Source organism: Danio rerio, chromosome 16 (genome assembly GCF_049306965.1).
Source record: "Danio rerio strain Tuebingen ecotype United States chromosome 16, GRCz12tu, whole genome shotgun sequence".
Classification (NCBI taxonomy): Eukaryota; Metazoa; Chordata; class Actinopteri; order Cypriniformes; family Danionidae; genus Danio; species Danio rerio.
The window spans coordinates 20701524-20728223 of NC_133191.1; the positions used below are offsets into that span (position 1 = coordinate 20701524).

The following is a 26700-nucleotide window of genomic DNA, read 5'->3' on the forward strand; positions in this document are numbered from 1 at the left end:
ATCTGTGGGATATACACACAATTTTTTTTTTTTTTTTGCCTAAGACTCATTCTTGGATATTTTGCCGATGTTCTTACTTTTGTAAACCTTCTTAGCTCTGTCTCCATCTGTTCCACGTTGATCTCTCTCCACTTAGTCCCTGTCCAGGCTGATATACTGGACTGTCAGGACATAACATTGAATTAAATGAACAGTTTAAGCTAAACAAAATCCAAATACCAGAATTTTCAAAAACAAAAATTAAATCAAGACAAAACTGATCCACCTGAGCGCACAGGAGCAGATCCCAGAGCTGTTTTAGAACAGCATTGTCTCTCTGACAGAGCCTGAGCTGTTTAGTATCAGGACTGCTGACTTCAAACAGCTTACAGGACTCCTGGAGATCTGCATTCTCTTCCTCTAAAGCCAGCATCTCCATGTGACACTGACAAACACACAGAATCATCTCATGTCCTCACCGCACTTACTATTATTAACAAAATGTCAATGTATGGAAATATATGAAAATGAACACTGCGGTATGATGTGGTGTGATTGTTTAAATTAGAAGAAGTTAGTTTTTACTTTATCCAGACAAGCATAAGGTTTATCTGTGTTGTACTGAAGAGGAGCTTCTGTTCTGAACTTTCCTCTAAACTGATACAGCTTTTTCTGAAAAAAAAGACATGAATTAAAAAAAGGTACAAAAAAGTTTCACCCTTTCAAATAATATAGACATTGTTTAATAAGTATCTCACCTCAAAGGCTACACACTTCCTGCGGATGATAACCACCTCCGCATTATGAAGAGGAGCAACCTCATGTTTCACTGTCCAGGCAAACTTCTTTAGGCTGTTCCACTTCTCCGGCAACTCCTGATACAGTCAACAGAGTAATGTAGGACAGCCAATAAGCTGACTATTATTGTAATGGTAAACAGAGAGTTTATCCAAAATTGAAAATCATACTTCACTTCACTGTAAAACCCAAAAAGTTAAGGTAACTCAAACCATTTGAGGAAACCGATTGCAACAAACCATTTAAGTTCAAAAACTAATCCTAATGAGTACTGTGAACTTAATCTATTTGAGTAAACGAAACAATTTGAGGACAGTAAAACCCAATAAATGAAGAGAAATCAAACTAACTGAGTACTGTAAAACCCAATAAATTAAGGCAACTCAAACTGTTTGAGGAAATCGATTGCAACAAACCAAGTTCAAAAACTAATCTATGAGTACTGTAAACTTATTTTGAAGTAATGAGGTATTTAATTAGCTCATTACCTAGAACGCTGAGTTCAAAACTCTTTTCAAATGAGTAGAATTGACCCTTTGCTAAGCCACGCCCAAAAAACGCCATCCACCAATCATGGCTTAGCAACTGTAGCTACGCGCAGGGGCTCTGTCAAGCTTTCGAGCTAGTGCATATCGATTGTGCAAATCTGATACTCGGTCTCCTTGAAGTTTGGACGGGATGAAGTTTCAAAACCTAAATCCCAAGAGGAGAAATGCCAGCGTGGATCAAACTCTATGAGGGGCACTAAAGGAGCGGAGCTAAGTTGGTTTTGTTTTGATATTCCTGACACATTCAGTGATAGACAGGCGGCAATAACTCACACACCTCTTACACTAAACAGATCTAAACTGTGTTTCCTACAAAAACACAAAGCTGGTTATGTTTCCCAGCTGTCTTATTCCTTTTTTTCACTCTATTTCATGAGTTATGCTCCGTTTAAGCCTTCGCCATAACGTTAGTAATGTAAGTCATACTAATAGCGAATAGATCATAATGACATGAGTTATTGATCCAGAAAATACGGATCTGCGAATCTGTTGCTAACTTTACTGAACTTAATATTTCCATCTATTTCAAGCTACGAATATTTGAAATTACAAATCAACTGAACAAAACAAAAATATGATCACAAACTGAGCAGCTGCGATCAATATACTTTACCCCCAGCTGTTTTTCAGTCATTTATAAAGAGTACACAAACATACTGACTGTGATAGGTAACTTACTGTACATTGTTATGGGTCAATGATGCTAATATTCGGCACAAATCCATCAGCCTCCCTTTCTGGCTGTTCTTTCTATGAATGAACTATGTAAAAGCGCTGTCATGCATGTTTCCCCGTCGGTTTGTAAGGCTATATTTCATTGCACACCTATTAATCTATCAGGATTTTTGACTAAAAATAGAGAAATCACGGTATCATTTATTATTATTATTAGATTATTTTTAAACTTCACCTCTCTTGCTGAGCATGAGGTAAGCTGTTGAATGGTTAGCGTATGAGGCGGCTAGGCTATGCTAGCTTCAATTTTGATTGATTTATTCTCTAAACGGTTGCCTATTATGTTGTGAATATACCCCTGTAATGCATTCTGCAGTTTTTTTTTTCTGGCGTTCGCGGATATCTCCCCTGTTCGCCAAAAATGACATTATATCCCTGGCAATGTCTGAAACCGGCGCACAAATCGGCGCACATCACTGTGTGATGTAATCGTCTATGGGTGTTTCCATCCACTGTATTAAACATATGTTGGATAATTTGGCAGTGCATTCCGCTCTGGCGACCCCTGATGAATAAAGGGACTAAGCCGATGGAAAATGAATAAATGAAAAATTATTTTATTTTATGGTAAACCTGAATTACTTACTAGCCTTTTTTTAAACCATATAATTTTTTTCTGTCATGTTTTATTAATTCATTGTGTCCTTACTGAGCAAAAACTTTTAAATAGCTTATACTGTAAACAATATGAGAAAAAGACCATGACAAAAAGATCACATCTTTTTCAACAAATTAATTCAATAAATTAACTTTAACTTTAATGTATTCTACATTACATTATAGATGATCTGATAATTAAATTAACAGCAAACTGTCAGTTTCTGAGAACAAAATCTTGTGAAGTGCTTTCAAAAACTCTCACCTCAAGCTGAATGTAAATACTGTCAGGTAAGGTTTCTCCAAACTGCTCCAGAAGATTGACCATTTCACGGACAGGCTCAAAAAGCCGCTCTGTATTATGCTGACGGTTTCTGATAGCCAGCAGGAAGCCCTTCACCTCAACAAGAGCCTGGTAATCTCCACTGCACACTGGCTCTTTAAGCCTGGATTCAGCCTGCTCCATGAACTCCTCCAGCTCACCAATGCTGAAGAACAGATAACAAATCAGCGGAAACTGATTACTTTTATTGACTGACGAAAGAGTTTGAAGTTTAGAGGAAAATTAGGGTGATTTATTTTCTACATAATTATGGACGGGGCTCTCACCTGTTTGTAACAAAAGACATCAGGTGCTCCTTAAACATCCAGCTCCATTTTTTGATAATGTTTAAAAGACTCATTTTGAACGATCGGATATCCACTCTAAACCAACCGTCAAAAACCTGCCAGTCCTCCAAATGGCTGACTTCTCTGTGCACTTCTTCGTAATGATTCATCTGTTGTGAAAGGAGACAATTCACAAATAAAATTACAAATACTTTGCACTGTTATTAGAAAATAGTTAGTCTTACACATAAACAGTGCTCAGCTTAAATGGTTATACCACTCCCAGACCACACTTTTAAATAGATAATTTCTGTAGAATGCTTTACAATAATATGTTTGTGCATATACAATAGATTTGTCTGTACCAAAGCCAAAACTGGAACTAATCTAACAAAACAAACATACAAAAAAACATAAGATTACAGTCCAAAAACTAGTACACCCAAATTAACATTCATTCATTCATTTTCATTTATTTTCTTTTCGGCTTAGTCCCTTTATTAATCCGGGGTTACCACAACAGAATGAATCACCAACTTATGCAGCATATGTTTTACGCAGCAGCCCTTCCAGCTGCAAACCATCACTGGGAAACATCCATATACACTCATTCACTATGGACAATTTAGCTTACCCATTTCACCTATACCACATCTTTGGATTTGTGGGGGAAACCGGAGCACTCGAAGAAAACCTATACGAACAAAGATATCCCAACTGACCCAGACAGGGCTCGAATCAGCAACCTTCTTGCTGTTAGGCGATTGTGTTACCCATTGTGCAACCGTGCTGCCCCCAAATTATTATTTTTTTTTTCGTAGTTTGTATTTTTTCTTTGCAATAACACTGTTTGAATTTAAATGTGTTATCTTTCTATTCCTAAATATGTTAGCTAATCAAACTCTTATTTTCATGAATACAACTATTTAATAAAACAGTTTTGTTTAAATACACCAAAATATATTGGCTATATTCAATTTGAAAAGGAAAAAAAAATGTTTTTAGAAAAGAATGAATTTATTTATGCTGAGCACTGTACTGTATATAGCTAAATTAGCTCAAAAACAAGCTACAATTTATATAGAGTTGAACTCAGAATGTTTAGCCCCCTGTTTATTTTTTCTACAATTTCTGTTTAATGGAGAGTTTATTTTTAACATATTTCTAAACATAGTAGTTTTAGTATTTTATCTCTACTAACTGGTGTATTTTCTCTTTGCCATGATGAAAGTAAATAATATTGTACTATATACTTTTCAAGACACTTCTATACAGCTTAAAGTTACATTTAAAGGCTTAACTAGGTTAATCAGGTTAACTAGGCAAGTTAGGGTAATAGGGTTAGTGTTTTCCCTCCCTAACACTATCAAGTTATTATGAAAATGAACAGACAAAAATTAAAAAATAGTTTTCCTAAAAAAGGTGTTTTGCAGCCGGATTTGAGTCGCTGATACAGTGACATGGCAGAATGAATGCAAATGTTTATCAGAAACTCCTCTGTCAACATGCTGCCGTTTCATTTTGATCTCTTGATATTTTGAGTGACACATTCAAATCTCAATGTCTTTACCTGCTTTTTGAATTGCGCTGTGGTTGGAGGGTTTTCCGGAAAAGCATCCTCTCCATAGGCTTCCACCTCTTCAGCTGTCAGCACATGACCATAAAGTAGGAACTGCCTAAGAAATTCAGCCCTGTCATCAAGCCACAGTGGGCTGTAGCGGTTAAATGTGTCCTGGTATTGTAAGGCTTTCTGCAGGACTTCTTCAACTTTCTCCATTATTTCCTGACGAAGGTCTAAGAGATCCAACATGTCCTCAACATCTGCCTAAATGATGCATAAAATAAAAATATTACATGCCTATGCACAGTTGAAGTAAGTTTGAAGTAAAATTATTGCCCATTTTCTGTTTAAAACAGGAAAGATTTTTTTCAACACATTACTAAACATAATAGTTTTAATAACTCATTTGTATTAGTATTATCTTTACCATGATGACAGTACATAGTATTTGACTAGTTATTCCATTACACTTCTATACAGCTTAAAGTGACATTTAAAGGCTTAACTAAGTTAATTAGTTTAACAAGGCAGGTTAGAGTAATTAGGCAAGTTATTTTATAAAAACAAAATAGCTTAAAGAGGCTAATAATTTTGACCTTAAAATGGTGTTTTAAAAATTAAAAACTTCTTTTATTCTAGCCGAAATAAAACAAATAAGACTTTCTCCTGAAGAAAAAATTATCAGCCATACTGTGAAAATTTCCTCGCTCTGTTTAACATCATTTGGGAAATATTTAAAAAAGAAGAAAAATAATATAATAATAAAAATAATTCTGACTTTACCTGTTAATACAGAATTATTTGCCCCATTTGAATGTATTGTTATTAATATTATTTTTATATACAGTTGAATTATTCGCCCCCTTGTTTAATTTTTCCCCAATTTCTGTTTAACGGAGAGATTTTTTCAACACATTTCTAAACATAATAGTTTAATAATTCATTTCTAATACTGATTTATTTTATCTTTGCCATGATGACAGTACATAATATTTGACTAGATATTTTGCAAGACAGCTTAAAGTGAGATTTAATAGCTTGGTTAAGGTTAATTAGGTTAACTAGGCAGGATAGGGTAATTAGGCAAGTTATTGTATAATGATAGTTTGGTCTGTAGATTATCGAATAAACAATTAGCTTAAAGGGGCTAAATAATTTTGCCCCTTAAATAGTTTTCAAAAAATGTAAAACTGCTTTTCTACTACCCAAACAATCAAACATACAGTTAAAATTTTCTTGCTCTGTTAAACATCATTTAGGAAATATTTTAAAACCAAAAAAATTCAAAGGGGGGCTAATAATTCTGACTTTAACTGTATTTATATAGCTATTCAATTAGACATAAATTTAGGTGTTTTTTTGTCAGCTTATACACATTAAACATCATGAGTGTTTACACTATGGCATCAATCTAAATAATTGTTTTTTTGGAACTGGAAGTGGTCAACAGAGGATAAGCTCAAAACTACAGACCCTGTTTACATTTGTGTAACATTGTCCCCTTGTGATTGGATCAACAAAAATGCATCTTCATACCAGTTGTAAACTGGAGCTGTAGCGAAAAATTATTCAAGAATTTTAAAAAAAAAGCACCACTATTAAATTGATTCTGAACTTTGCATTGATCTCTCTGCTCTGATCCATAGAGTTAAAATGATTGTGAAATAAACTGTTTTTAATTGCATACATGCAAATGTTGGCTGTTGTTTTAAATAGCGAGCCCTTGAAATGGAACTGTAAATTTAATAGTTCATCTTGTACCTGGTAGTCCTCCACAATGAGGTGTGGTGCCACTCTCTTGACCTGAGCAGACATCTTGAACACATCACCAAGTAATTCTTCCACCAGTTCATAAAGTCCATCACCACCATCTCGATCAAGAGATGGTTTGAATTGAATCTCAGATCCCATCAGTAGCATCTGAGCCTCGAACAAGGGAGCCTGCCTCACTGACCCCCCCATGTTCTCAATGAAAAACTCCAGAGAGGTTGAGATCACTTTGAAAAATCCTTCCACCACCATATCATCTACATATTCCAAGTAGGCTTTCCATTCATCTGATGAACTATCGGCCTCAAAAAACATTATGTTTTCCTAGGAAGAAGAAACAGCAATGTTAGAGAATAATGCTTTAACAAAAAGAATTGATGAATACAGCATATCCATACCTGTAACAAATTATGGATAATTTCTGCATCTTTCCTGATGTTTCTGTAACTTTGTGCTACTATTGTAGCTTTATCTTCTAGTTGTAGTACCATGTCTTTCTTGTGATCTTTTCTGCAAAATGTCAGATGTTTGCTCCATCCTTTCATCTGAGCTTTTATCATCTCAATGTTGTCTTTAGTTTTCTGAAGTCTTCTTTCCAGCTGATAGACGGTGTGCTTAAGCATGCAGATGTAGTTCCAGCTGTTCTCAGTTTGCCATGTAAGCTCAGTTTCTGCTCGATGGATTTGCTGGTCAATGGTCTTCATCTCTTCTTTTAGAAGAGGAGCCTCCACTTCAAGAGTCGTCTGTTTCACCTTATTGTACCACTCCACCAATAAATGTAGGCTCCCAAGTTTCTAAGGGAAATCAGGCACAATAGCTATAATGACCCCATAGCTTGAAAAAAAACATAACAGACAAACTGAGCATTCACTAACCTCAAAGAATATCTGCCTGTTTTCATACACCTTCATAGCAGCGGAAGGGATGTTCATCTGATTAAACATTTTCAGATGCTTCACGTCCTTGAGCACAGCAATCAGCTAAGGTGAAAAAGTTCAACATTATGCAAATGAATACATTGAACAAATCCCTAAAATTAGATAGTCTAAAAATTGAAATGACTGTCTTATGCTGTGGTACATTTCAAACACACTACAGTTATGTTCTTCACCTCCTGATTGACGTTTACCGACAGCAGGTCAGTAGTATGGTCTCTTTTGATGAGGGGCTGGTCGAGGTTCATCTGGCAGACATGGTTAATATCACCACACCATCTCAAATAGACCTGCTTCTCATACTCATCCAAAAGAGAGGACATCTCCTGGTAATTATGCAAAGCCAACTCTATTTCTGCTCCTTCCATTTTCCTATAATACAAATTCACTTTCAATTGACCTGCACCATTAAAATAAAAAAGAAAATAATGAAATCATAAAATCTTTGAAACACTTACATATCTAGAACAAATCGAAAATTGTTCCAAGGGATTTGAATTCTGTCTCTTAGCATTTTTGCCCACTTCAGAGACCCTGTCATTGCAGGCATGTTCTTGTTCAAATGCAGTTTGTTCCTCTTTTTCTGAAATATAATGATATGATATAATGATATTATTAAATAAAGTGATTTTCTGATGCATAATAATAAAGCTTATATAATATTTTTATGTGTAAAAGAACAACAGTCTGTTGGCAAAAAGCAACTTTACCTGTTCAAGATGTGCATCAAACAGGTGTTTGCATTTGTTCAGTTCCTTTCCAAAAAGCTCAGTCACTTCAAAGAACTTGGGAATAAAAGATTCCTTTATGATGTCTCTGTCCAAGAGGGGTTTGAACACGGTGACCAGCTTTAAACAAATTCAGATTGAACAGTGAATTTCATAGTTTAGGTTAGGCTATACTCTTTTTTTCTTAACAATTCTAACTAAATCTATCAGAAATGCTTACTTTGAAAACTGATTCCAATCCTGAACAATCTTGAAAGGCCAGGCATAAAATATTGGACAGTTGTCGATCAAAATCTGCCACTTTTTCTTGAAAACTGGAAAAGTCTTTTTCAAAATCCTTCAAAACAACACACAAAATGCAGTATTTAGACAAATCTAGCTTTAAATGTGCTTTTTAACTTAACTTCTGTTCTAAAGTACACTGAAAAAAGTGTTGCATGCAGAACTGTTGCAAACGATTTATTTGTGTTGAATTTAAACAAACAAATTAAGTTTATTAATGTTCAACCTAATTTGTTTGTTTAAATTCAATACAAATAAATTGTTTACAACCACTTAACGTAAAAAAAAAAATTGAGTAAATCCAAGGAATCATCTTTGAATATTTTTTTTTCAGTGTACTAAATTTATAGGTATAACAAATCATAGTAACTGTAAATATGTCACTAACAAGCATGTTGAAATATTCTATAGAATCTATAAGTGTCTACTAAACAATATATGTTGACTGAAATAAATTTTTACTTATGATTCATAAATACTTTACTAATATTTGTTTTAAACAGATATAACACGACAAATTATTCATGTAAATAACTAAGGCTCTGGGTAGAAAAAAAAGAAAGGCACTGAATATTAGACATTATGCTGTACACTAGGGCCGGGCGATATTGCAAAAAAAAAAAAAAAAAAAAAAAAAAAAAAAAAAAAATATATATATATATATATATATATATATATATATATATATATATATATATATATATATAGGTTTTTTTATAAAGTTTGACCGATTCACGATTTTAATTTCTATTTTTTTTTTATTTTTTATTATTGTGTAACTAGTCAACTTAAACATTACAACAACATGACTGAAGTAAAATTCTCTTTAAGTAACTTGAAAAACCATCTGGTTAAGGAACATTGTATTTTTAATGGCCATGCCATAAATTAGTTAACAAGGTTTAAATAAATGTAAAACAAATTCACAAGTTAAATATTGTTGCAGAATATTTTCATAAAATATATATGTGTAAATATTGCAGTTACAGATATACAGAGGTTTTTTTTTTGCAAGTTTTGCTGAGCCTCGGAAAGATTGGCTGTCAGCTCGGCTTTGCCTTCTGATTGAATGACAGGTTGTAATGCTGCTGCCTTTTTCTTAAAAAGATACAGTGGAAGTAAAGGACTGATCATGGACACTGTAAAGCCTAATTTAATCCAATGCGTGAAGTTGTGGAGTCTTGGACGTATAGCAGGAGCAAACTAGATATTAAAGTTTGAGGACAAACTTTATGGTGGCTTGAAAAGCCGAATCTGAAAGTTTGAAGTGGTTGAATTAGCATGTTACTAGCATGATTCTAGCATGAATTAGCATGCTACTAGGATAATTCTAGCATGAATTAGCATGTTAGTAGCATGATTCTTACATGAATTAGCATGTTGTTAGCATGATTCTAGCATGAATTAGCATGTTACTAGCATGATTCTAGCATGAATTAGCATGTTGTTAGCATAAATCTAGCATAAATTAGCATGTTACTAGCATGATTCTAGCATGAATTAGCATGTTGTTAGCATGATTCTAGCATGAATTAGCATTTTACTAGGCGGTTGCTAGGGTGTTTTAAGTGGTTGCTAGGTGGTTGCTAAGGTGGTGCAAGGCAGTTGCTAAGGTGGTCTGACTAGTTGCTAGGTGGTTGCTAGGGTGTTGCTAGACGGTTGCTAGGGTGTTTTGAGTGGTTGCTAGGTGGTTGCTAAGGTGGTGCTAGGCAGTTGCTAAGGTGTTCTGACTAGTTGCTAAGTGGTTACTAAGGTGTTGCAAGGTGGTCACTAGGGTATTCTGAGTGGTTGCTAGGTGGTTGCTAAGGTGTTGCTAGGCGGTTGCTAGGGTGTTCTGAGTGGTTGCTAAGGTGTTGCTAGGTGGTTGCTAAGGTGTCCTAAGTGGTTGCTAGGTGGTTGCTAAGGTATTCTGAGTGGTTGCTAAGGTGTTGCTAGGTGGTTGCTAGGGTGTCCTGAGTGGTTGCTAGGTGGTTGCTAAGGTGTTTCTAGGCGGTTGCTAGGGTGTTCTGAGTGGTTGCTAGGTGGTTGCTAAGGTGTTGCTAGGTGGTTGCTAAGGTGTCCTGAGTGGTTGCTAGGTGGTTGCTAAGGTGTTGCTAGGTGGTTGCTAAGGTGTTGCTAGGCGGTTGCTAGGGTGTCCTAAGTGGTTGCTAGGTGGTTGCTAAGGTGTTGCTAGGGGGTTGCTGAGGTGTCCTAATTGGTTGCTAGGTAGTTGCTAAGGTGTTGCTAGGCGGTTGCTAGGGTGTTCTGAGTGGTTGCTAGGTGGTTGCTAAGGTGTTGCTAGGTGGTTGCTAAGGTGTCCTAAGTAGTTGCTAGATGGTTGCTAGGGTGTTCTGAGTGGTTACTAAGGCGTTGCTAGGTGGTTGCTAGGGTGTCTTGAGTGGTTGCTAGGTGGTTGCTAAGGTGTTGCTAGGTGGTTGCTAGGGTGTCCTGAGTGGTTGCTAGGTGGTTGCTAAGGCGTTGCTAGGCAGTTGCTAGGGTGTTCTGAGTGGTTGTTGGGTGGTTGCTAAGGTGTTGCTAGGCGGTTGCTAAGGTGTCCCAAGTGGTTGCTAGGTGGTTGCTAAGGTGTTGCTAGGTGGTTGCTAAGGTATTCTGAGTGGTTGCTAAGGCATTGCTAGGCGGTTGCTAGGGTGTCCTGAGTGGTCGCTAGGCCCTTACTAAGGCATTACTAGGCCGTTGCTAGGTGGTTGCTAGGCGGTTGCTAGGGTAATTTGGGTGGTTGCTAGGCAGTTGCTAGGGTACCCTGGTTGGTTACTAGGCAAGCCTCACATACATGATTGATAAAACATTTATACTTAGTAAGCATTTCTAGCAAGTTACAGTACTGGGCTAGTCAATATTAGCATGTAGCTAGTCACTGCTAGCATGTGTAGCATATAGGAAGTTCCGTTTGCTAGCATGAGTCAAACGAGCCAATCTCCAAGTCTCTACGATGTTCTGATGCTGAGATATAGCTGTTGATGAATGGTTGCTAGGGTACTCTGTTTTGTTGCTATGGGCGAGGTTACAGAGTGAACTTAAATGTGGTTGGTTGTCTTAGTCGAATGAACCAACCCCCATGTCTCTATGACACTGCTATGCAAAGATATGCATCTTGGCCTATTTTAATGGAAGTCTATGGAATCAATTTGGGGGCGTGGCTTGTGAGCTTCATTATCATATTGAGATGCTCATTGGTTGTCTGAGTCAGATGAGCCATCCCCCAAGTCAATAGGACACTGCTATGCAAAGATATGCATGTAGGCCAGTTATTAACATGAGTCTAGTTTGAATTAGCATGTTACTAGCATGATTCTAGTACAAATTAGCATGTCATTAGCATGTTTCCAGTATGAGTTAGCATGTCATTAGCATGATTAGCATATGAGTAGCATGTTGCTAGCATGATTGGCATGTCATTAGCATGTTAGAATTATAAGCATTTGATAGCACAGCTAATTACATTCTATAGGACAGTTGCTAGGGTGCAGTATGTGGTAGTTAGGGGTGTGGCTAGAAAGTTAAAAGGCCATCAGTGATTGGCTGCTGGCTAGACTGAGTTAAATGAGCTCAGCCATTAGTCTCTATGACAGTCTGATGCAGAGTTATGAGCTTACAAAGTTTGATCCCATGTTAAGTCAATGAGAGTCTTTTGTAATGGAAGTCTACGGGACAGTTGCTAGGGTGCAGTATGTGGTAGTTAGGGGTGTGGCTAGAAAGTTAAAAGCTCATCAGTTATTGGCAGTTTGGTAGACTGAGTTAAATGAGCTCAGCCATTAGTCTGTATGACAGTCTGATGCAGAGTTATGAGCTCACAAAGTTTGATCCCATGTTAAGTCAATGAGAGTCTTTTGAATGGAAGTCTACGGGACAGTTGCTAGGGTGCCATAAGTGGTTGCTAGGGAGTGGCTAGTAAGTCTAAAGGTCATCAGTGATTGGCTGCTGACTAGACTGAGTTGAATGGGGCCTGACTCTAGTCTGTAGGACAGTCTGATGCAGTTATGAGCTCACAAAGGTTGACTCAATGTTAAGTCAATGGCAGTCTTTTACAATGGAAGTCTATGGGACAGTTGCTAGGGTGCCAAAAGTGGTTGCTAGGGAGTGGCTAGTAAGTTTAAAGGTCATCAGTTATTGGCTGCTGGCTAGACTGAGTTAAATGAGCCCAGTTAGAAGTCTGTAGGACAGTCTGATGCAGAGTTATGAGGTCACAAAGTTTGACCCAATGTTAAGTCAATGGGAATTTTGGGAATTTTCCGGGTCGTTTTTCGGAAAACCGAAAGTCGGATCAGTCGGAAAAGATATAGCAACCCGAGTCAGACCAGTTTGAAGGTTTGACGAAAGTTTGAGGTATGAAGCTTGAAAGGGTTAGGAGGAGATAGACTTTAAAATTAGTCTCAGAAGAAAGAAGCAGAATAATAATAAGTTTAAGTGAGATAACAGTATGTTGGCTTTTCAAGCCACCATAATAAAAGCACCAGATGTGTGTCTAATATAAAATAATATATTTATTCTATTTTTCTTTTTCCCCCTTTTAAATACCAATTATTTGATGCGCTTTGCACTACTCTCTGTATTATACTGCCTGACTGCCTGTCTGGGTTCAACTAGGTCCGCTAAATAACGTCATGGGGGCGGGTACTTTCATTTTCACTGCTGCAGGCCCTTCACCTCTGCTTGTGTTCAAACTAAACTAAGATCAGAGCGTTTTTTTACATGGCAGGTTTTTACGTCCTTTATACATGTTGTGAGATCAAGTTTATCGACTTGATAAGGGACTACAGTATGTCTTGACAACCCACACAGACATGACTAAGTAAAGCATGAAGTCATGTAAGATTTTACTTGTTGCATTAGTCTGAATGTAAATCCCCTCGTCAGACAGCGCTCGAGGAGCGTGAGACTGAGAGTGGACCAAAGCGTGTTTGATGCAAAGGTATAAACAAAAGAAAAATACACAACTTAAGACACTTAAATGCTTGTATTTGTTGTATTTGCAACAGCTTTGCGATGCATGCCCACAACTTCATGCAATGGGTTAAATTAGGCTGTCCAGTCTCTGTGTTCAGTCCGTCAGTCACTACCATGATTGAAACCCAGACGGGCAGTCAAGCAGGTCGCACACCAGAAGCGACGTGACATGGCATGCACATGAGTTTAAAGACGCGCACATTTACATGCTATTTAATATGAAACTAATCAGATGGCACTCTGTGGCGCGGCTGAAATATGAACAGCGTCCTGAGTCATAGCTGGGCACTGCCGACTTGCGGCGCCGGTGTGTGCACCCTGATAGAAACGTATGTTTAGAATTCTAAAATGCGTGGCACTGCGCAGCGCGTCGCCGATTGTCGCTTCTGGTGTGCGACCTTCTTCACACAGAGAGTGAACCAAAGCGCATTGGTGCAACTATAATGTATCTAATATTTTTATTAAAAAAAAAAAAAAAGCGATATCTCGATTTAATAAAATTCTTAAAACGTAAATTTGAATGAAAAAATATATAAATAAAAATCGCCCAGCACTACTGTACCCTAACAAATACTTCACAACAAAGCCTCTTGAGCTCTACAAAAATGTCACTATGAAAACTACCGCAAAAGTGAAGGCTATATTTTACTGTACCATTTTTTCTTTCCTTCACTCTGACATTGTCACTGACAATATCGGTGATGCATTACTATAATCCTATAAAATATGGCAAAGTTATTTTTTATATTTGACTTTTTGGAAGTGTCATTGTCTTATGGCTAATTCAAATACGCCCATCTGTCACTTTATTACAGTATAGCTTGCTTTGGACAAAAAAAGTTATAATTAGAATGAAATAAAGGTGAATCAAGAACAGTGCTTAGAATAAATGAGAATCACCCTCTTAGAGCTCTGTTTTAAATTTAAAATTCTAATTTTAAATAAATATTTCCTTGATGATGATTTACAATAATATGTTTGTGCATATACATTATATTAATAATACCAAAGCCAAAGCTGGAACTAATCTAACAAAAAAAAAAAAAAATCTAAAAATTATACACCCAAACTAATATTGTAAAAGAATATTAAATAAAAATCCTAATAAACTGAAGAAATCAAAAGAAACTAAAAATAAAACAATTTTGTTAACATTTTCTAGTTTGCTTTTCTGCAATAAATTGCTTTAATTTTAATTAATTATCTTTCTATTCCTAAAATGTTAAGTGAGCAAACTCTTATCTTAATTAATATAACTGTTAAATGAAACAGTTTTGTTTAAATACACAGAAATATATTGGCTATATTTATATTAGTAGACTTTTCTAAAGAGATCTACTCATTTATGCTTAGCACTGCAACTTTGAATGTGGCATGTTTGTTGGTCAGATGGGCATGGTCTGAATATTGCAAATGCTGATCTACATGGATTTTCACAGGACCATTTATAGGTGTAGCGAATTGGGCAGGGTTGAGAGCTCTGAGGGTAAAAGAAGTTTTAATATTGTCACCTATATGCCACACTGGTTTCGAATCTCACAGTAGTGCTCTGAAAACTTAAAAGAAGGAGAGACAATGGTGGAAGGCTGATAGAGGGCCAGGCATGAAACATGTTATGTTTGCTTTCAGTTTCTTAAGGCAGCAGCCATCCGCGAGGGGCTGTCACTGCCTGTTTACTTTGTTTATTTTGTTAATTAAAATATCTGAAGGTTCGTCAGTTATTCACCTTCACTCAAAAAAAAATAAAAATAAAAGTGTTGCTTGTTTAATTTACTTATTTAAAATGAGCTGAAACAGTACAACTCTTGAGGTTTTTTGAAACATCTTAATTGTTTTATGTTCATTCATTCATTTATTCATTTTCTTGTCGGCTTAGTCCATTTATTAATCCATGGTTGCCACAGCAGAATAAACCGCCAACTTATCCAGCACGTTTTTACGCAGCGGATGCCCTTCCAGCCACAACCCATCTCTGGGAAACATCCACACACACTCATTCACACTCATACACTACAGACAATTTACCCCAATTCACCTGTACCACATGGTCTTTGAATTGTGGGGGAAACCGGAGCACCTGAAGAAAACCCACGCGAACGCAGGGAGAACATGCAAACTCCACACAGAAAGCCAACTGACCCAGCCGAGGCTCGAACCAGCGACCTTCTTGCTGTGAGGCGACAGCACTCTACTGCGTCACTGCGTCACCTGTTTTATGTTAAATCCACTTAAATTTGTTAAATTTACTTAATTGGTATGTGTTGGGACAACATGAATGAATTGAGTGGAACCCAGCATTTTACAATCTTCCAATCTATCTATCTTTCCAATCTATTTAGAATCTATTAATGTCAAGAAGATTTCAGACAGGGTTTTAAAAAGAATTGTCATACAACAAGAAAACATCACTGCATCATTGCACACTGCATCTTTGATGCCAAAGACCAAAGGTGAATGGTATCGAGCTGATACAAAGGTAGGTTACACTTTATATTGATGGTCTGTTTGTTGAATTTAAGTTACATTGCATCTACATTCCAACTAATTCTCATTAGATTATAACTAGACTGTTAGGTTGGGGTTAGGGTTAGGGTTAGTGTAAGTTGACATGTACTTGCAAAGTTTCTTATAGTTAAATGTCTGTTATAGTTAAAGGAGCAGTATCAGGAGATATTAAGCAGTCTAGTAATACTCAAATGGACCATCAAAATAAAATATAACCACTCACTACAACCTGCAGGTGTGATGAAGAGCATGTCTGAGCATACAACACATAAAACCTTGAAGCTGATATGCTGCAGAAGCAAAAGAAGAGACACAGGTGCACTCTAGAGCATTTGGAAAAGGTTCCCTGATCTGATGATTCTGGATTTCTGAATAAACAACAAAGCATGATCCATCCAGCCATATATCAACCATTCAGTCTGCTGCTGGTGCATGTCACAAGTTCACAAATACATATCAAACTGGTTTCTTGAACACCACTATGCTATTCTCAGTAGCATATGCACTGTAATCAAATGACCCCCACAGTCACCAGGTCTCAATTCAACAGAACGCTAATATATGCTATGGGAAACAGGACATTTGCATCAAGGTTGTTCAGCAAACAAACTTTTCAACCGAAGCTATCATGTCAATATGGACTAAAATCTGTAAGGAATTATTTTAGTACATTGCCAAAACTATGCTACAATGAATTTAATCTGTTCTTAAGGCAAAAGTTTAATCTGCAAAGTTCAATCTGCAAGGTGTATCTAGTAGGGTGTCTATAGTGTATATTCCAAGCAACCATACCTGAGAACTCAAATCGAGTGGATTGTATTCTTGATCCTTTATGGCTTTGCAGAGAAGGAGAAACTCTTTATGTAACCGAGAAACCTGCTCAGTGTAAACTCTTCCTCTGAGACCTCCAAACACCAGCTTCTCCAACCTTTGGAACTCCAGCATGGTGGTAAAAAGGGCCTGGAAAATGGAATTAACTTTTTACAAATGTTACTGTCTCACAAGGACACTTTTACCCAAAAACTGATAAGTGAGTAAAAGTGTAGATTATCACTTTGAAAAATTAAAGGCTTACCTTCAACTGTAAAACACGAGCCAAGATGCTATCAAATCGAGTAAAAACAAGAGCCGAAGGGAAATCCCAGCACTTTGCTGAAGAATAATGATTGGTCAAAGCAGCCACTTTCTGTCTGTATGTCTTAAATGTTTCCCTGACACATCCAAAAACTCCCAATACAGTCTGTATTTTCTCCAAAGCATCTTCAGTCTCTGATTTCAGCAGCTCATCTGCCCTGAGATGTGAAGAGGCCTTGTTGGAGGAAAGATTGTTGTTTTGGTTAACAAGGACATTTTGACTCTATTCCAATAATATGCCTTCCCAATGTCCCTGAATGTAAAGCTTAAACAACAACAACAACAACAATAATCTAATAACTTGGCCAAATATCATTTTTATACATGTTAATTAATGTGTGGGTCAATGACACAAAAAAAATGTTAAGAGACTTAAAACTAATAATTACGTAACACTTTACTCAGCCTCTATTTCTTGCAAACCGGTTCGAGTTTCTTTCTTTTGTTCAACACTAAAAGATTATCTCAGGAATGATAAAACTCACTAAAAGAGGGTGGTTCCCCAAGGTCCTTTCCTTGGTCTGCTCTTATTTATTATTTACAATAGATAATGCGTTTCTGACAAATTATTCACTATCATAGTTTTTATAATCAATATTATGCGGACAATATGCAAAATTGGTCACATTTTACAATAAGGTTCATTAGTTAATGTTAAGTAATGCATTTACTAACAATGAACAAACATTGAATATATATATATATATATATATATATATATATATATATATATATATATATATATATATATATATATATATATATATATATATATATTCATGTTAATAAATGTTAGTTAATGAAAATACAGTTGTTCATTGTTAGTTCATGTTAACTCATGGTGCATTAACTAATGTTAACAAGCACAGACTTGAATGATAATAATGCATTAGTAAATGTTTAATTATGATTAATAAATGAAGTACAAGTGTTGTTCATGATTTTTTTATGTTAGTAAATGCATTAACTAATGAACCTTATTGTAAAGTGTTACCGCAAAATTTATACAGCTTGTTGGTCAGACTGAATTACGGGTTAAACTAACTTTCTTAGAGTAAATGTGAATAAAAATGAGATTGCCCAAGTTTAATAAATAATAACAAATATGGTCTTGCTTCAACCCCAATTTACCTTTTATCTTGTATTCTTACTCATTTATTCATTCATTTTCTTTTAGTTAAAGGCTTACTCCCTTTTTTCTTTAAGAGTCTCCACAGCAGAATGAACTGCCAAATTATCCAGTACATGTTTTACGCAGCAGATTCCCTTCCAGCCACAACCCAACACTGGAAAACACCCATACATTCTTGCATTCACACACATACACTAAAGACAATTTAGCCTTTTCAATTTATCTATAGCACAAGTCTTTGGACTGTGGGGGAAACTGAAGCACCCGAAGGGAAACCCACACTAGCACGGGGAGAACATGCACTCCACACAGAAATGCCAACTGGCCCAGCTGGGGCTTAATTCAGCAACCTTCTTGCTGTGAGGCGATTGTGCTAACCACTGTGCCACCTTGACGCCCTATTCTTACTCAATCACACCAAACTTCAGAGCGTGAGCCCAGACATTTTAGTCCATATATTTAGCATTTCACCAATTAGTGGCAGGGATGTTTCTGTTGTGAAGTCCACACTATGGAACTCTCTCCCCCTGGCACTACCTCAATACATGAATTTAAATAGTTATGATAATATATTATAAAAATAAATAATGAAACACAGTACATTGTTCTAACCAGGCATATGACCACTACACAATTGTTACATGACTAAACAATAAAGAAGGCACTTTACTTGATTTCAATGTTATTAAAATTGTTTGTGACAGTTATCTAAAAAGTATGTTTGTATTTAAATAACATAAGTTATTGTCAGGGAAAACATTGGAATTCTTTTTAATGTATTTTTATCCATTATATGAAATTTACATAAACTTTACATATATTTTATTGATTTAGTTTTTAAAAACTTAGTAGTTTCTTTTTTTAGTAAAGCAACATTTCCAAATAACGCACATTTAGGCATATATTAGAAGACTCTTCACATGTGTCAAACCTGCTGAATGAAGAAGTTGCAGAGCTCCTGCAGCAGAGAAACAATGCGTGCTGGTGAACGATAGAATGAACAGTGAGTCCAGACCAGAAATATAAGATGAAAGACTGGTGGAATGAGAGCAGGGAAAGATGGAAACTCCGATTTTTCCAATTTAGACAGCAAAGATCCTAGAGGCTGAAGATGGAGGTCTATAGCCCTAGCTTCCTGCAAAGCTGCATGACAAATATACAAAAGAATATTATTAAAAATAACAAAAATAGTACAAAATGCAACTATAATTATCAGATGTGTTGAAACCACTGCCTTACCATCAAAAACAGCTTCCATCAAAGCTTTGAATGAGGGGAAATAACTGCTGTCTATAATTTCCAGAATCCTCATCATTTTTTGAACACATGGATTTTGTAGCTGAAATAAAAAAAAAAGACTTCAGTACATTATCAGATATCCATTACCATTGTCAAGTAACTGTTGTGACAAACCTGTTCATTAATGCTCTGAATGTTCATTTTTCTGGACCTCCAGAAGTCAAGTTCAGTTTTTGGTCCGGGATTCAATCCTTTTACAATCAGTTCAGTAGAATCTTCTCTTAAGACTTTATGGATCATGTGTGTCCAGCTGATGACCATGGACTCGGCTGCATGTATCATGGCCCTGTTGCGACTGTCATGCCTTGTATTCAAATGAGAAATTTGATGCTTTGGTCAAAATAAAATGTACTTGATGCTTTTATTATGAAAATGAGGATTAAAATGATTACAGTACAACATATAAATATTTCAGTTATTTTTTTTTTTATAATAGACAGACAGACATACATTTAAAAACTGTAAAAATTGATAATTTTCAATATTATTTGCACCCTTAAGAATATATATATATTTTTTTACCTACAGAGCAAACCACTGCTGTCCAATGACATGCCAAATTAAGCCAACTTGCTTAGTTAAGTTAATTAACATTGTTAAGCCTTTAAATTGTACTTTAAGTTGAATACTATTATCTTTAAAAATAACTAATAAAATATTTTGTTAAAATAAATATGTTATTAAAACTATTATATTTAAAAATATGTTGACGTAAAACCTACTCACCATTAAACAACTTGGAAAATATTTGAAAATTAATTTGCCTCTTAAATCGTTATAGTTAATTTAATCTATAGTCTAAGAGTAATGTATTTAAAAAGTAAATAAAAGAAAGACTCATACAGCATGACTGTTGCCTCTTGACACTGCTCAATCCATTCTCTGATGGCAGGAACAGGAAGAATGGTTTTGCCATAATATTGTCCTTTCACCACAGTCACCCTGCTTTGCAAATTCTCTATGTGCTGCTTCACATCCTGTGATACGACATTTGGCCACATTTGGTGATTCTTCTTGTTCGACAGAAGCGGCAGACACACCTTGTTAAAAAATATTGACACATTTTACAAACTTTTTATGTTTAACTGAAAATTCTACTTTCAAACTATATACTTGTGATCATGTCAAACATGCAGCTTTTGATTGTGGGCGTGCCTGCTAATATTCCATTTCACAATGTATTTATTTACTTCTTGTTGACAGCAGATCAAACAGTGGTGGACCTGATGGGGTCTGCAACTGTTCATTACCTTCTCCATGGTGTCTGACAGCTGTGGCAGAAAAGAGGTTGACAGCACCCCGAAGAGTAAAAAACTCCCACAGTTTTCTGGATGGATGGGGCCATTTCCTTTTTTCAAAACATAAACTTTCTTGTCTTTAGACAGATGGCAGACCTAATGTGCACACAAAAGGCATGAGAAATTTTTAAAATATATACATTAAATGTATTTATAAGTTATAGAACTTTATTAACATCAGACAAGAATGTCAACACAAGGCCTGTATTTTTGTTTACTTACCTCTGTAGAAACATCAAGAGCCTTAGACGCCGTCACGCTGAAAAACAACACTCTAATATGCGTTTCAAAAAACGCTGTAAAAAGTGTTTTATTTTTCTCTGCGTTGACAAATTTTACCCACGTATCAGCTTTGAGGTTGAGCATCCGGCAAAGTGTCTCGCCTAAATACTGCACTCTGGGGTCTTCAGAAAACGCCGTTTCCTCCTCTTCTGACATGTTTGTTGTCCTTGTGGAACTGATGCAAACAATCCGAAACTTAAAACAAAAATTTGACGTGTGCTTTCTGAATCATGTGGAACGCGGAGAGTGTCACGTGTTTACATACAGTATCATATCTTTACGCGCGCTGAAGAGATTTCATTCAGTGAAAGTGCAAAAAGGGGTGGAACAGCGTCCTGTTGCTTTGGTTACCATCCAACATGAAACTAGCACCCCAACCAGGTCGCACTTCAATCATTCCGACACAATTTTTTGTCCTAGCCTACTAGTCAACTGTAATTAAAACAATTTTACAAACGTTTTAGCCTATTATGAAACAAATAGTAAACTTTATTTACAAACTATAAATAGGCTAATTACAAAGACTAATTATTATTTTAATTGTTCCCCGTTGCACCTTTAAGAATCAGTTGACAACACAAAATCGTTATTAATTTGGTTACAGCTTGATTATTTACCCAGACAATAAACAAACAAAGAAAGAAAGAAAGAAAGAAAGAAAGAAAGAAAGAAAGAAAGAAAGAAAGAAAGAAAGAAAGAAAGAAAGAAAAAAAAGAAAGAAGAGAAAGAAAGAGAACAACAATTGTTTATCTAATTAGGCTACAGATCTTTTAGAAAGATTTTTATTATCATTAAACATAGGCTAGATTTTCTTTTTTATCTCACTTTTAATCTATAGGTCGGAGAGAGAAAAACAGCAATAATCTTGATTATTTTCACAAACAAAAAAAAAGCAAACAAGATGGATCAAAAGAGACTGAGAGTTGCAAGGCGTATATGTCAGCTCACTTCATTAATGGTGATTAATTTTCGAACATATTTTTATAGCCTAATAAACTATATGATAAGTTTGAATGAGAAACAAGTCACAAATCCACTAATAAATGTTAATTGATCTCTTCCAAAAACGAAAACAATCCCAAATTCACAGGAAATTATTTTGAAGCTGTATATATACAGGAAAGAGAGGAAAGGAAAAAGAGGGTGTGCACTAATAATATGTACTTATAATTCTAACAATATTTGTTTAATTGTTGTTTTTAATTATACTCAAATTACCAAAGTTGCAAAACTATGTCTATCTTTAATGTTTTAATAGAATTTTTAATATTCATATAATGTTTCTCATTTGATCCATATATTATTGCTTGAAAAACATAAAAATAGAAAAGCAACAAGAAGTTAATAGGCATGTAATAATAATAGACATAAATAAATAAATAAATAAATAAATAAATAAATAAATAAATAAATAAATAAATAAATAAATAAATAAATAATCTAAACTATGTTGTATAATTAAACTTTTACTAAATTCAAATAGTAGGCTATTCATAAAATATATTCATACATTAGATCATCAAAACTTAGCAACTAAGATTTAGGAACAATGATAGCTACCTTTTCGACTAGTAGCCTACATACTTCCACTGTGGCACAAATGAAGACTGCATGTTTACAAGCAATGTAACTGAGGTGTTAAAATGAATTCTTAAGAATCTCGGCTGACTTTCACGTGAGTGCACCAATAATGCCCTCTAGGGGCCTCTGCCATTGAAACACACTAATAAGCGCCGACAAGAGAGACGTGCTGTGCCTGATCACACTGCTTTATGAGCACAGGAGGGCCCTTACAAATTCATTCTCATTTTGGAAAATGTTTGGTAGTTTCTTTCTAAATATAAGATGCCCATTAAAGGTTAACCATTTAGTTGCCTTTTAAAAAAGACACATTTAAACACATTTGTTTATATATGCTATTACATAAATCTACATCAAATAGGCTAAGTTATCTTATTGGGTTTGACGTTTTTTGAAATACTAAGCAACTAAGTAATTAACATAGCTAATTTGCATAATCATTTTCGCCCACTCATATCGTAACATTCCACATGCGTTGAACTAGAGAGCTATAAGATTCGCATGTAACAAGTGCGCCGATAGTTCGTGCCGAAGCACGTCTCATATTTCCAATGGAAGTCACTCGCTCCTGGCGTTTACACTCCTGGAAACCATGGGAATGTCGTTTGAACTGAGCAGAATGCGATATCCGGCCTCATGCGGCCTTCCTATGAGCGCCCCTGCGGTGTTATGCAAGCTTCATAAAAGAACAAATTTGTTATCCTCCACCCGAGGGCATCTGTTGATGGATCCGTCCGTCCTCCCAGGGGTCGAGAGGAAGTAACCATTCAACAACCTGCCGCTTATCTCGTGCTTTCCTTGTTTTAAGTGTTCGTCACTTGAGATATGACAGACTGAAGTGCTCCACTTAGAAGGTAATAAACGCCTTTTTTTATCTATTTGGACGGCGAGTTGCAACGTATTTCTTCCTGCTGTTCAGTGTACTGTATGAATGATCATTTCTGGAACATTCCCTTGAGGCTGGAAAAGAATTCCATAAAGTTTCCATACATATTATTAGCACAAGCGAACATGAACCATAATGTCATCATTCACTCCATAGGCAAATATTGGCGTTGGGACATGTAAGCATTCCCACTGGAAAAGCATTAGCCCCATGTGTCGAGCTTTATCCTTTTTAATCAACCTCCCAAACGACTGGTTCTACCCGAATGACCTTAAAAAAGATTAAACCAGGTTACCAGTCTTCATATACCGACTGCATTGTCACATATGGCTTGTCCTGTCTTTCAATTTATTCTTTCTTTAAGCAAGAATTGTTTTTAACATTGTAATGACAAAATGACTAAACCAAGTATCTATGTAGGCCTATATAAAATTTAATCGAAATAAAACAGTTAAAATTTGTTATTGCTATTCGTTTATTTAAAATATATAAATTGCAGTTATCCTTTTCCAACAGCTCTTATACATTCTTTTGCTTTAATTTATTTAAAAAAATAAAACAAATAAATAAATAAATAAACTAAACAAATAACAACTAAAACATTCCACACAATGTATGGTCAAAACATTTTTCCTTGCAGTCTCAAGATCTCCATGATGATTTGCTTCTCATTTGTGCTCATATTTTTGTGTGTTGATTTGAATTTTGTGCTAATGGAAGATCCCACAATATAAGCCCACTATTAGCTTTCTAGCAGTAATATTTGAGGTTTGATAGAATCAATGATGCCAATTATCTCAGCAAACAGGCCCTATAAAAACTAAATATGAAAATAGCATTTTGTCCTTTACTTATACAGTGCTCCTCATATATAAGTACACCCCTCAAAAATCTATCTTTTGAATTCATATTTTTAATAGACAGCTATACAATATTATGTCTATGCATATACATTGGATTAGCAAGTAAGCCAAATCTGGAGCTTATTTAACAAAACTTATGATAACGGTCCAAAAACTATAGTACACCCAAATTTATGTTTTAGGGAATGTTTTAATACAATTTTAAAAAAGAGAAAAAAATCAAGAGAACCAAAAAAAAAAAAAAAATAATAATAATAATAAATAAATAAATGTTGAAGTTTTTTTGGTTGTAATTTTTCATTTGATTTTTTTTTGCAATATTTAGCTTAAATTTATTTGTATTTTCTTTCAATTTATGAATATGTTTGGTGACTAAAAATGTATTTTAATAAATATATTTGTTTATTAAATCTGTTTTGTTTAAATGCACCAAAATACATTGCCTTTATTCACTGAGAAAAGGATAAAAATGTTCATTTTTCAAATAGGCTCTCAATTATGCTGAGCACTGTACATGTAAAACATTTTATTTAAAAAAATGTTCTGTAGAGTAGAAAAGGATCATTTAGATTTATAAAAAGGTTCATAAGTATTCTCTTCTCTGGAATATTTGTGGTTGCACCCACAACTAACGTTTTGGTGTTGCTAAATCTTTTCTTTTAGGTCATTTCTTAATCTTCTTAATCTTCAGGAAATGAAGATTAAACATGTTGGCTGTGTATGTGTGCATAAAGGGCATTTTATCCTCTTATGCTTGTCTCCCACATCTATCTATCTATCTATCTATCTATCTATCTATCTATCTATCTATCTATCTATCTATCTATCTATCTATCTATCTATCTATCTATCTATCTATCTATCTATCTATCTATCTATCTATCTATCTATCTATCTATCTATCTATCTATCTATCTATCTATCTATCTATCTATCTATCTATCTATCTATCTATCTATATATATATATATATATATATATATATATATTTAAAAAAAAAACTGTCCAATTGAAAGGCTGGCCTCTTCTCTAAATATGATGGGTTGTTTATTTAGTTAGTTAGTTAGTTAGTTAGTTAGTTAGTTAGTTAGTTAGTTAGTTAGTTAGTTAGTTTGTTTGACCAAACTTTTTCCTCAAGACTGAAAAAAAAAAAACTGATTAATATCATCTTGTTTTGATTGAAACCTCTTAATTACTGCACTGATTGTGGAAATGCGAATTTTCAAGCTTTTAGCTATTTTCTAACAGCCTCTTTCTATTTTGTAAAACTTAGCAGTCTCTGCTGCACATAAGGATATTAATCCTTGGCTTTACTCATTGTGATGGATGATTATTAGATGAAGAAACATGTACTGTGTATTAAAACACTGAAAGGAAAACAAAGGAAACAAGGGTTTTTCTTAAATATAATTGTCATTTGTTCAAAAAAATTTAATAATAATAAAAATTGTTAGTAAAATGTAAAACAAATAAGTATAAGTAAAATGAGAAAAACATTGTACAATAAGTGATTATACAAAAACAATTTGGAGTTTTCTATAAGTCTCTTTGACATGATGACAGTACATAATATTTAACTTGCTATGTTAAACTAAGCTATGCTTATTAGGCATTAGGCAAGTTATTGGATGACAGTAGTTTGTTCTGTTATATATATATTGTTTTGATTGTTAATATTTTTTTTTCTTATGAGGGCTAACATTGACCTTAAAATTGTTTTAAAAAAGATATAAAAACTGCTTTTGTTCCAGCCTAACTAATACTTTCTACAGAAGAAATAAATGTTTTAAAAACAATACAAAATTCATAGGATACTAATCATTTTGCCTCAACTGTATATATGCTTTATATTTAATATATTTCATTGTTATGATGAAATAAATTTGCTGCTTCAATATTTATTTAACATTTTTTAGATTTATTTATCTTTTTACATCTCTTATAATTTCTACAATCCATATATATGTAGATTTACTATAGACCCCTTGCGGGATTACTGAGTGTGGGGTGCAGGGTCTGTGGTGTTTTTTGTCTGAGATTTCTGATCATACAAAATGAGTGGGAGTTATCTACAAGTCTCTTTGCCATGATGACAGTACATAGTATTTAACTAGTTATTTTGCAAGACACTAGGAACACAGCTTAAATTGTAATTTAAATACTTAAATAAGCCATATTAATTAGAAAAGTTATTGGATGACAGTAGTTTGTTTATAGACAATCAAAAAATAAAT

General features: G+C 34.9%; 1 protein-coding gene and 1 long non-coding RNA gene across 4 annotated transcripts in view; one reads left to right on the top strand and one right to left on the bottom strand.

Annotated features, from left to right (window-relative positions):
- Positions 1–21458, bottom strand: part of si:dkey-233k19.3 — a 199529-nt gene extending 178071 nt beyond the window's left edge. For both annotated transcript variants that reach the window (XR_012391690.1, XM_009292264.5), the window contains exons 1-22: positions 21077–21458; positions 20807–20950; positions 20400–20596; positions 19671–19860; positions 19497–19596; positions 19189–19400; positions 17067–17300; positions 16784–16951; positions 8481–8597; positions 8243–8380; positions 7991–8115; positions 7709–7904; positions 7473–7577; positions 6996–7391; positions 6589–6921; positions 4837–5091; positions 3267–3436; positions 2923–3145; positions 738–854; positions 565–651; positions 266–424; positions 78–161 (exon numbers count right to left, since the gene is read on the bottom strand). Coding sequence is in view for 1 of the 2 variants with exons in the window: in XM_009292264.5 (XP_009290539.2) it covers positions 78–161; positions 266–424; positions 565–651; positions 738–854; positions 2923–3145; positions 3267–3436; positions 4837–5091; positions 6589–6921; positions 6996–7391; positions 7473–7577; positions 7709–7904; positions 7991–8115; positions 8243–8380; positions 8481–8597; positions 16784–16951; positions 17067–17300; positions 19189–19400; positions 19497–19596; positions 19671–19860; positions 20400–20596; positions 20807–20950; positions 21077–21292 (3966 nt within the window). In the remaining variant the exon portion in view is untranslated. The remainder of the gene's footprint in view (positions 1–77; positions 162–265; positions 425–564; positions 652–737; positions 855–2922; positions 3146–3266; positions 3437–4836; positions 5092–6588; positions 6922–6995; positions 7392–7472; positions 7578–7708; positions 7905–7990; positions 8116–8242; positions 8381–8480; positions 8598–16783; positions 16952–17066; positions 17301–19188; positions 19401–19496; positions 19597–19670; positions 19861–20399; positions 20597–20806; positions 20951–21076) is intronic.
- Positions 21459–23513: 2055 nt separating this feature from the next.
- LOC141378077 (uncharacterized) overlaps positions 23514–26700 on the top strand; it is a 36570-nt gene continuing 33383 nt past the window's right edge. For both annotated transcript variants that reach the window (XR_012391693.1, XR_012391694.1), the window contains exon 1: positions 23514–23571. This is a non-coding gene — a long non-coding RNA (uncharacterized lncRNA). The remainder of the gene's footprint in view (positions 23572–26700) is intronic.